At 38.8% G+C, this 12566-nt stretch overlaps 1 protein-coding gene across 1 annotated transcript in view; it reads left to right on the forward strand.

Annotated features, from left to right (window-relative positions):
- Window positions 1–12566, forward strand: part of PAK1 (p21 (RAC1) activated kinase 1) — a 240750-nt gene that overhangs the window by 113409 nt on the left and 114775 nt on the right. Inside the window, 1 exon segment of the mRNA XM_053708687.1 lies at window positions 5115–5178. Coding sequence (XP_053564662.1) covers window positions 5115–5178 — 64 coding nt within the window.

Consider the following 12566-nt stretch of genomic DNA (forward strand, 5'->3'; position numbering starts at 1 on the left):
TAGACTTTTCATCCTGGGGAGTGGGAACTTCATCCAGAGGTATTTTCCAGCTTGATTCTCAGTTGGGGGCAGCCAGAGTTGGATCTCATGGCATCTCGTCAGAATGCCAAGCTCCCGAGGTACGGGTCGAGGTCAAAGGATTCTCAGGCTGTTCTGATAGATGCTCTGTCAGTTCCTTGGACTTTCAGTCTGGCATATGTGTTCCCTCTGTTTGCTCTTCTTCCTCGGGTCAAACAAGAGAGGGTATCGGTGATTCTCATTGCTCCGGCGTGGCCTCGCAAAATCTGGTTTGCAGACCTGGTGGAGATGTCTTCCCTTCCACCTTGGCGTCTTCCATTAAGGAAGGACCTGCTTCTGATGGGTCCCTTCCTTCATCCAAATCTCGTTTCTCTGAAGCTATTTCTTTGGCTCGAAGAGTTTCTGAGCTTTCAGCCTTACAGTATGAATTGCCTTTTCTTATTTTCACTCTGATAAGGTAGTTCTGCGTACTGCCTTGGGTTTTCTTCCAAAGGTTGTTTCTGATAAGAATATTAATCAAGAGATTGTTGTTCCTTTTTTGTGTCCTAATCCTTCTTCTCATAAGGAGCGTTTGTTGCACAACCTGGATGTGGTTCATGCATTGAAATATTATTTGCAGGCGACTAAGGATTTTCGCCAGTCGTCTTCTTTATTTGTTATATTTTCTCGGAAGCGTAAGGGTAAGAAAGCTAGGTCTACTTCTCTTTCTTGTTGGTTGAGGAGTGTTATTCACTTGGCATATGAGACTGCTGGTCAGCAGCCTCCTGAGAGAATCATGGCTCATTCCACAAGGGCCGTTTCATTTTCTTGGGCTTTCAAAAATGGAGCTTCTGTAGATCAGCTTTGCAAGGCTGCGACTTGGTCATCTTTGCATACTTTTTTCTAAATTTTACAAATTTGATACTTTTGCTTCAGCAGAGGCTTTTTTTGGGGAGAAAGGTACTTCAAGCAGTGGTGCCTTCTGTTTAGGTTAACTGTCTTGTCCCTCTCTTATCATCCGTGTCCTCTAGCTTGGGTATTGGTTCCCAACAGTAATTAAGATGATCCGTGGGCTCACCGTGTCATTAGAAAGAAAACATTATTTATTCTTACCTAATAATAAATTTCTTTCTTTCTTGACACGATGAGTCCATGGCCCGCCCTGTTTTTCAGATAGTTTGCTTTTCTATATACTTCAGACACCTCTGCACCTTAGATTGCTTCCTTTCTCCTTTCCCTTTGGTCAAATGACTGGGGATTGTAGGTAGGGGGAGTGGTATTTAACAGATTTTGCTGTGTTGCTCTTTGCCTCCTCCTGCTGGTCAGGAGTGATATTCCCAACAGTAATTAAGATGATCAGTGGACTCAGTGTCAAGAAAGAAATACATTTATCAGGTAAGAATAAATTATGTTTTTCAGGCCCAGATAAATGGCACCTGAAACTTTTGCTGTATCTTCTTTAGTTACTGAAATTTAAAAAAATTGGGATAAACCGGGAGTACCATGCACGCCATCTCAAACTTTTAAGAAGCATTTTCCAGTAGCTGAACAAAATATGGATCAAAGAGGTACTTGACTCTGGCTTTTAAGGGCAAGATTCTTTTTTGCTGAGTCTAAATTCTATTTCCACCGTTACAGGGGGCAAGGGTGCTTTTTTGCCCCACGACAAAAGGTCCAGACCAAAGTGAAAATCTGGAAATCTTTTCATTTCTTTCATCAGAACAAAAGTCAAAGATCCTGCATCTTCTCAAAAAAATAAAAATAAAATAAAAAGTCCTCCCAAAGCTACCTGGAGACCAAATCATGTCTGGTTTAAATCTTCATCTGATTCAAAGACTGCATAAGGGTGCAGCCCCTGCTCTGGATCTTTCTCCGGTAGGGGTAGATGAAGCCGACTTTGGAAGGTATGTGCTCGGTCAGTTCAGGGTACTGGAGATGGTATCTCAGGGTATCTTGGCCTCCAAACGGGAGGTTTATTCTGTCACACATTTCCAGAAGACTATGTGTGTAAGTGATTAGATGACATGGGAGTGATTGTTCCAGTCTCATTGCAGGATCAAGTAAAGGTTTTTTACTCAAATCTATTCATTGTCCCAAAAAAGGAGGGGACTTTCAGACCAATATTGGATCTAAAGATGCTAAACAAATTCTTGCGGGTTCCATCCTTTAAGATGGAGACCATCAGATCAATCCTTCCTTTAGTACTTCAGGGTCAGTTTATGTCTACAATAGACTTAAAGGATGGGTATCTTCACATCCCTTTTCAAGAGCATCATCAGTACCTAAGGTTTGCCTCTCTGGACAGGCATTAACAATTCACTGCTCTACCTCTTGGCTTGGTGATTGCTCCCCAGATTTTTACCAAGGTGTTGAGAACACTTTTTACATTAATCCAGGCCCAGGGGGTAGCGGTTGGTCTATATCTGTTCGATATCTTGGTTCAGACTCCATATTTAACTTTAGCAGCATTGCATACAGAGAAGTTACTTTTGTTTCTTCGCTGTCATGGCTGGATAGTCAACCTCTGCAAGAGTTCTCTCACACCTCAAACAAGTGTTTTTCCTTGGAGTTATCATAGATTCGGTAGAGATGAAGATCTTCCTAACAGATCAACTCAGACTCAAGCTTCAGTCAGCTTGTCGCAATATAATCTGTTCCTTCAGTGACGCAGTGCATGGAGGTAGTGGGTCTCATGGTGACGTTTCCGACGCCATTCTATTTGCTCAGTTTCATTTCAGGCCACCACTTTGTGTATGCTCATACAGTGGAATAGAGACCATTCAGACCTATATCTGTTAGTGACCCTCTCACCAGACAGTCTCTGTCTTGGTGTATTTCCCCTCACCTGGTATCTCTGGGCATGGGTTTCCACCGTCCGGTGTAGGAGATCATCAACACGGATGCCAGTCTATCTGGTTGGGGTGCGGTGTGGGGTCAACTGAGAGCTCAGAGTTTGGTCTCGTCAGGAGAGGTTATTGCTCATCACTATACTATTTTCAATGCTTTTCAAGCGTTGCCTCAGCTTTGTTCTGTTCCTTTTCTTCTGTTCCAATCAGACAATGTTACTACAGTGGCGTACATAAATCATCAGGGAGGAACAAGGAGTTCCCTAGCCATGAAGGAGGTGTTTGCTTTTTGTGGTGGGCAGAAAGGCATCAATGCTCCCTTTCAGCGATTCACATACCAGGAGTGGAGAATTGGGCTCTTGATTCAGGGGATTGGTCCTTAAATCAGGAGATTTTCGATCTCCTGACCAGATGGGGCATTCCATAAATAGACCTCATGGCATCCCGATTAAATCACAAACTTCCAAGATACAGTTCGAGATCAAGAGATCCTCAGCCAGAATTAATAGATGCGTTGACTGCCCCGTGGGGGTACCATCTGGTTTACCTGTTTCCTCAGATTGTCCTGCTTCCACAAGTGGTCGCGGATCAAACAGGAGGTTGTCTCAGCGGTTTTCATAGCTCTGGCGTGGCCACGCAGGACTTGGTTTGTGAATCGGGTTCTGATGTCCAGTGCAGCTCCCCTGGCATTTACCTAAGAGGCCAAAGTTTATCAAACTCTGCAGTCTCTCAACTGTCTAGAGATTGAACGGTTGATTTTTTCACAGAGGGGTTTCTCCGACTCTCATATTAACACTTTGATCCAGGCACAGAAGCGGCTTACCAGAAAAATATACCATATGGTATGAAAGGTGTATTTTTCCTGGGGTTCTTATTGGAATTCTCTTGGCATTCAGTGAGAATTCCTCGGATTCTTCAGTTTCTTCAGAAAGGTTTAGATAAGGGCTTATCATCTAGCTCAATAAAGGGTCAAATTTCTGCGTTGTCTGTGCGTTTGCACAGAAAGTTAGCTTGTTTACCCGAAATTCAATCCTTCGTACAGGCTCTCAGTAGAATTAGACCGGTCATCAGGCCTATTACTTCTCCTTGGAGCCTTAATTTGGTTCTTCTGGTTTTGCAACATCCTCTGTTTGAACCAATGCATTCTTTAGATATCAAGATGCTGGCTATCGCTTCTGCTCGTAGAGTTTCAGAATTCATTTTGCCCAACTGCAGCATGTGTAAGGAACGATAATTGCATAATTTGGATGTGGTTAGCTCACTAAAGTTTTATATTCAAGGATTTTCGCCAGTCTTCCAGTTTGTATTGTTTTCTGGTAAGCGTAAGGCCACAGCAGTGTCTTTGTCCTTTTGGCTAAGAAGCTTGATTCGTGAAGGTTACTTGGTGGAGGGTCAGCAACTGCCCTCAAGGATTACTGCTCCTTCTACTCGCTCCATTTCCACATCCTGGGCTTTCAAGAATTAGACCGCTGTATAGCAGATCTGTAAGGCCGCAACTTGGTCGTCTTTGCATACCTTTACAAAATGTTATAATTTTAATGTTTTTGCCTCAGTGGAGGCGGCCTTTGGAAGAAAGGTTCTTCAGGCGGTGGTTCATAGTAAATAGGTGTCTGCCTTACATTTTCCCACCCAGTTTTTTCTTTCGTGGACTCCACAGCTTGGGTATTGGTTTCCAAGATAAGGGCCCGTGGACTCTCACTACCATTAGATTAAAAAAATATATATATTCTTACCTGATAATAAATTTAATTACTTTTTTGATAGCGAGTCTACAATCCCACCCAATTTTTTTTTTTATTTTTGTTTCTGGTGGCGGCAGTCCAAGTTTGCACCTTTTTACCCTATTATCTTTCTTACTTCTTTCCTTGGCTACAAGCACCACTGGGAGGAAAGTAGGAAGGATATTTGCAACTCTTGTAGGGTGTCTTTGCCTCCTCCTAGTGGACAGGTGATGTAAGGACTCATGGACTCTCACTACCTAGAGAGAAATTAATTTATCAGGTAAGAATACATTTTTTGTTTTTTATGTAGTATAATATGGTTACAACATTGAGGCACCTGTTACTAACATGAAACTATGCAAGTATTTTATGGATGGCTTAAATGAACGTACCTTTAGTAACGTGATGTAGTTTACCAAAGGCACAATGTTTCCCAGTGGTTTTCTGAGATGTAGCATGTGTGTGAGACTGTAGCACTAACCTATTTGCTAGAGCTAGACCTAATTTGCTTTGTTCCTTCATCATTTGTACATTTGTTTCCCTTCCACAGGTAGTATAGTGAGTGTGGGAGACCCAAAGAAAAAATACACACGGTTTGAGAAAATTGGACAAGGGTGAGTCCTTATTTATTCTGCACTTACTGCTGCATGTGTGCAAAGGTAGAGGGGATGTTACATGTTTCTAAAATCTTTTTAAAAGGTAAAATGAATGTCCACTGTCTTCTAATTTTGATACATTTTTAAGGGACAAACAGTGTAAAAAAAAAAACAAATGTTTTTGAAGAATGTTATTGTACTATTGCTTACATGTAAAAGTCAGCTCGAGCAACAGCACACTACTGGGACCCACTGATATGCTTTTCAACAAAGGATACCAAAAGAAAAGTCAGTGTGACCATAAAAGACAAATTGACAAGTCTCTTAAAATCGCTTCCTTTGTCTCAACCATGACACTTGAATTTTGACTTTACTGCCAATTAAAATTTGTTTACACTTGACTATACGAATGTGAATCTCCAAAAAGATGAGTCAATTTCAATAACATTGTAATCTTGACGTCCTTTTATCTGGCCTTCGTTGTCCCATTTCTATTCATGCATTTATATACATATATGATTTATTCTGTTTGTATTCAGTAAACAAGATATATTTATTGTTTTGCTGTGTGCAAATTTGTGGCACTTTTCTTACCAAAAGATTATTCCTTTGAATTTGATTTATATTAGAATTTGTCATTTTGCTTTGCAAGTGGGGGAAAAACAGTTTAACCCAATGTTTAGATTCTATTCACAGATTTGTAGCCCCTGTATGAAATTGTCAGCAACTCACTTTTTGTTTTCATATCATCATGTGTTTTAGGCTTAGTTTTAGCTTTTATACAATCTACTCATAATAAAATATAACTTATCTAAATGTATTCAATTAAATCAGATGGCAAGCACATTATTTATGTATATTTTAAATTGTTGAGAAATATTTGCCAGGATTTAGTGTTTGGTTTAAATGAGGGAACCATTTTTTTATTATTTTTATTTTATTTTTTTTTATTTATTTTTACAAAAGCTTTATTATACTCGCCTGTAGTATTTTCTCTTTGTCAACCACTATAACATTATTTGGTCTGGGGTACATTAGAAATACCAAATAAAGAAGTAATTTATTTGTATAACCACAGACACATACACAGACCACAGACAAATACATTACACTCTCTCCTGTTTAATGATACAGTGCATATCCACAGTGTAGTTATCCACCAAATTGCTACCTTGATATTCTGCTGACAGGGTTGTATTCATACTTTATAGTTATTTTTTATTTTGGCTTTCCTTACACATAACTACTATCCATCTACCTCTTTCTGCATTGCTGTAAGACAGACATTGCCTCTTTCATTGGTCAAAAGTCTGCAATGAACAGTTCTGTACTTTATGATTGTACACAAGTGGAGTATGTTTGTAAGAACCATAATGATCTGTGCATATGTCATCTATAAAGGGTTTAAAAGAAGAATCTGCAGTGCCGGCTCCCACATTCTGCCTGCGCAATGTGCATATATTATGCCCTGACCTCAATAATTATTGGCTACATAAAAACTATGTTCTAAATCGCACTAATACAATGTGCTTCTTAAAGGGACAGGTCACCCAAAAATATTCTCCCATTTAAATTGTTCCCAACAATCCATTTTACCTGCTAGAGTGGATTAAAGGGACAGTCTAGTCAAAATTAAACTTTCATGATTCAGATAGGGCATGCAATTTTAAACAACTTTCCAATTTACTTTTATCTAATTTGCTCAATTCTTTAGATATTCTTTGTTGAAGAAATAGCAATGCACATGTGTGAGGCCTCTATGTGCAGCGACCAATCAGCAGCTACTGAGCATATCTAGATATGCTTTTCAGCAAGTGATATCAAGAGAATGAAGCTAATTAAATAATATAAGTAAATTAGAAAGTTGTTTAAAATGACATGCTCTTTCTAAATCACGAGAAAAAAAAATTGGGTTTCATGTCCCTTTAAATTGTTTACAAGTAGCTCCTTTACCCCTATTTTTGCCTTTGAAATAGCTGATTTAGCTTGTTGTTTCCCAACCTATACTGAAAGTTTTGATACTGCAGTCTCAACTATTGATGAACCTAAGTCAGTGTTTCCCAAAGCTGATGGGTGAGCTGATTGTTTCACCTGTGTTCTAGTTAAGATATAAAGAATATCTGGCCTGAGTAAGGGTCCCAGGACTGGTTTTGGGAAACACTGGTCTAAGCAAACACAGCTAGCAGAAGAAATGACATTCCCAGTGGGGTGAAGTATAGTTGAGTAATAACATGATGGTAATTTTCCATTGTTCTCTCTATGTATTGAGCTTAATTTTTTCCAGGAAAATATAAGATAAGGAAGCCAGTCTGTGTACTCAAAGTGATAACATAATGAGATATGATATTACCTGAAGCTCAACCCACTGTAATAGGCTGTGGTTTAAAAGCACAAAACCAGCTACTTCATATACACAAATAAACCTGAAAATGCAATTTCCCATACATTTTATACTCTCCAGCTGGTATAACAAGTCATTTGCAATTTTACAGTGTACTGTCCCTTTAAGTCTAGGGACTGACACCAGTACATGCATTTATCGTGCAGTGCGGACACTTGAGTGTTCTGCTGGCATCATTAACCTCATTGGAACTATCCTTACTGAGCACGTATGAGTGATGGCACATGTTCCTTCCGAGAGTGTCCATTGTCTGTAAGGCCTGGGTGGGAGCTAGGCCATAAAAAAATGTAAAAAATATAGGCTCTCACTTTTTGCTTATTTAAAAAAAAAAAAAAAATCAATGTTACAGAAAACATCTACAAGTACCAGAAAAAATGATACAGCTATATTGACATTTGACTACTGCTTATTGGACTGTATGGAGTTCTGTATAGAGGTTAAAGGACCAGTAAATACAGTAGATTTGTATAATCAACAAATGAAAGATAAAGAGACAATGCAATAGCCCTAAGTCTGAACTTTAAATGAGTAGTAGATTTCTGACAAATTTCAAAGTTATGTCTATTTCATCAACTCCTGTATCATGTGACAGCCATCAGCCAATAACAAATACGTACACTCCTTGAATTCTTGCACATGCTCAGTAGGAGCTGGTGACTCAAAAAGTTTGAATATTAAGACTGTGCACATTTTATTAATGGAAGTAAATTGGAAAGTTGTTTAAAATTACCTGCTCTATCTGAATCATGAAAGTTTAATTTTCACTTGAGTGTCCCTTTAAGATTTAGGGAAGAAATATTAACAAGAGATATCCACCTTTTTAGTTTAATGCATAATTTAAAAACTAAATGCTGCTGTTAAAATCCATTCTTTATATATCACAGGTGTCAAAGGGGGTTATTTTAATAGTAAATCTCTTAAATGCTTTATTGTAGTTTAATGCCGTTTTTTTTTAATTTTTATAAATGCTTTGTATTCGTTCACCCTCACTAGCTGAATTAAACCCTAGAATTAAGTGCTGGAAGCGCCAGGTGATGTTTGACATCATTGTTTAAGAATACAAAGAAATGGCAGATGAAAGCCAGATCTCCCTACAGGCAGGTAATGGTGTTATATGAGACTTGCGGCATCTGTTCAGAGATGTTGGAAAGACAGATGAATATATCGGATGACAGGGAACAGTTTGCACTTTTGGTTTTGCTAAAAAACATTTAATTAAACACTGGGACTTTCTCAGCTTATTATTTTCAGTAATCTTTCTTGCTTTTTACAAATGCGTTGAATATTTTATTACAATAATACCACTTTCTTTAGACAGACAAGTTTGACTGGCATGTAGAAAAACATGTAACTCCTTTAAATCTATTAATCAAAACTGAGGCCTAGAATCCCTCCTTCTGTGCTACCTGCACCCCAAAAACTGCTAATAGCCGTTCTATAAGATCACAGGAATGCACCGATGACCCGGTTTTATCCAAGAGGGGGGATGTTGCCTATTGAAAGACCGCCATCGCCTTATACATCTGATCTGTGGCCCCGGAGTCATAAAAACAGCAAATAAAAGCTGGGATTTAGCCGCACAACATAGGGTAGTTATAGCCTTAAAACATCTGTAATGGATGTTGCGGTTAATATTTAATAATCGGCAGATTATTGAGGATTCTGCCAGAGCTCTCAGAAAGTGCGTCCATTCAGGTACACTGCATGGACACACCCCGCATAAAATGTAATTTATGTACATCCTAAATGGCTCTGTGCCCACAGACAGTGGTCTCAAATCCAGGTGTGAAAGGAAGGTTTATTTTGTTACGATAAAACTTTATGTGCATTTTTTATCAGACATTTAATAGAGGAAAATATAAACTGCTGCTTACTAAAGTATAATAGGGCATGACACATTTTTTCCTGTGTCAGCAAAATATATATTATATTATTATTAAAGGGACACTAAACCCAATTTTTTTCTTTTATGATTCAGATAGAGCAGCAATTTTAATCAACTTTCTAATTTACACCCATTATAAATTTTTCTTTATTTGAAAAAGCAGGAATCCGAACTTAGGAGCTGGCCCATTTTTGGTTCAGAACCCTGGGTAGTGCTTGCTGATTCGTGACTACGTTTTTTTAAAAAAAAAAAAAATTTGTTTTTATACTGGCAGACTTTCTGGCAGTACTTAAGATGGCGGGGACATTTGTGGGGTGGGGGAGGGAAGAGGGCGGTTTGTGAGGGATCAGGGGGTGGGATGTGTCAGGTGGGAGGCTGATCTCTACACTAAAGCTAAAATTAACCCTTCAAGCTCCATACAAGCTACCTAATTAACCCCTTCACTGCTGGGCATAATACAAGTGGGGTGCACAGCAGCATTTAGCGGCCTTCTATTTACCAAAAAGCAATGCTACAGTCATATAAGTCTGCTATTTCTGAAGAAAGGGTACCCCAGAGAAGCGTTTACAACCATGTGTGCCATAATTGCACAAGCTGTAAATCATTTCAGTGAGAAACCTAAAGTTAGTGAAAAAGTTAACTTTTTTTTTTTTATTTGATCGTATTTGGCGGTGAAATTATGGTATGAAATATACCGAAATGGGCCTAGACCAAAACTTTGGGTTGTCTTCTACACTACACTAAAGCTAAAATTAACCCTACAAGCTTCCTACAAGCCATAATTGCACAAGCTGTTTGTAAATAATTTCAGTGAGAAACCTAAGAATTGTTAAAAAGTTTGTGAAAGTTTATTTGATCGCATTTAGCGGTGAAATGGTGGCATGAAATATACCAAAATGGGCATAGATCAATACTTTGGGTTGTCTACTAAAAAAAAATATATATACATGTCAAGGGATATTCAGGGATTCCTGACAGATATCAGTGATCCAATGTAACTATCGCTAATTGTGAAGAAAAAAAAAACGGTTTGGAAATGGCAAAGTGCTACTTGTATTTATTGCACTATAACTTGCAAAGAACATGTAAACATTGGGTATTTCTAAACTCAGGACAAAATTTAGAAACTATTTATTTTGGTTGTTTTTTGGTGGTTGTAGATGTGTAACAGATTTTGGGGGTCAAAGTTAGAAAAAGTGTGTTTTTTTTTTTTTTTTTTTTTTTTCATTTTTTCCTCATATTTTATAATGTTTTTATAGTAAATTATAATGATGAAAGGAATGGTATCTTTAGAAAGTCCATTTTATGGCGAGAAAAACGGTATATAATATGTTTGGGTACAGTAAAGGAGTAAGAGGAAAATTACAGCTAAACACAAACACTGCAGAAATGTAAAAATAGCCCTGGTCCTTAAGGGAAAGAAATTGAAAAATGTCTTTGTCCTTAAGGGGTTAAAATTGCATGCTCTATCTGAATCGTTAAAGAAAAAAATTGTGTTTAGTGTCCCTTTAAATAAAAAGGAGATTTTAAGTTGATAATATAAATAATTGCAATATGTATTAATTTCTTTCTATAAGGCAGGGAGAGTCCACAACTTCATTCCTTACTGTTGGGAAATACAACACCTGGCCACCAGGATGAGTCAAGGACACCCCAACCAAAGGCTTAAATATCCCTCCCACTTCCCCTATCCCCCCAGTCATTCTTTGCCTTTCGTCACTAGAGGAGGATGGCAAAGAAGTATCAGAAGATTTTGGATAGTCCTGTAATGTAATGTTCCCTTAGAGAGAGGACTGGGGTTTTAAGTAATCATGTCAACCTCTCAGTGAGTACTGATGAAAGTTAGAGCCTGGAGATGCAGGGAAAGTTTTTTTTTTTTTTTTCCTGCGAACCCATCCAGACTGTCAACTAACAACTCCAGAGCAATCAGGGTTGACAAGTTTCACTGCTTGCTGTTACACACTCAGGTCCCTGTCAGAGCGTCACTGCAAGACTCAAACTTGAGGCTGTATCTGTTCCACAGCATGGATCCTGGAGGGTAAGACTGCTTTATTATATATAGCAGGGATTCTAATATAGGGTCACAGTGTGGCTCCTTTATACCTCAATAGGATCAGGGGTTAATATTTCCTTCAGGGAGATTATTTTGGAAAAGTTTTGGGGATTTTTATGTACTGCTTTCACTTTGTGAGGGTTTGGGCTCATAAGACTGTGCTTTTGGCTTGGAAAAAACAGCTTTCACTTTAGTTTTTGAACAAATATCCTGAATCATGATTTCCAGGCTACCAAATTTTAAAGGAGTTGCGCAGCTTATATTATCTTAGCAGGGGAATTATTTTCTTGCGCACCACGTGACCGGGTGTGGTCTCATTCACTTCCTTAAGATCCTGCTGCAGACATCACTCCTTGAGGAGAGTGTTTTCACTAATGGCCTGCCTGGGTCTAGGAGGTGGTGAGTTCCCCATCCATTGGGAATATAAAGGTGCCGTTTTATATATAAAGCGCTTTATTTCTCCAACATAGGTGTGTCCGGTCCACGGCGTCATCCTTACTTGTGGGATATTCTCTTCCCCAACAGGAAATGGCAAAGAGCCCAGCAAAGCTGGTCACATGATCCCTCCTAGGCTCCGCCTTCCCCAGTCATTCTCTTTGCCGTTGTACAGGCAACATCTCCACGGAGATGGCTTAGAGTTTTTTGGTGTTTAAATGTAGTTTTTATTCTTCAATCAATAAAAATTCCTAAGATTCTATCCTTTCTCCAAGAAGGTTTGGAGAAAGGATTATCTGCAAGTTCTTTGAAGGGACAGATTTCTGCTTTATCTGTTTTACTTCACAAAAAGCTGGCGGCTGTGCCAGATGTTCAGGCTTTTGTTCAGGCTCTGGTTAGAATCAAGCCTGTTTACAAACCTTTGACTCCTCCTTGGAGTCTCAATTTAGTTCTTTCAGTTCTTCAGGGGGTTCCGTTTGAACCCCTACATTCCGTTGATATCAAGTTATTATCTTGGAAAGTTTTGTTTTTGGTTGCAATTTCTTCTGCTAGAAGAGTTTCAGAGTTATCTGCTCTGCAGTGTTCTCCTCCTTATCTGGTGTTCCATGCAGATAAGGTGGTTTTGCGTACTA

The sequence above is a fragment of the Bombina bombina genome, chromosome 3, assembly GCF_027579735.1.
Source record: "Bombina bombina isolate aBomBom1 chromosome 3, aBomBom1.pri, whole genome shotgun sequence".
NCBI lineage: Eukaryota > Metazoa > Chordata > Amphibia > Anura > Bombinatoridae > Bombina > Bombina bombina.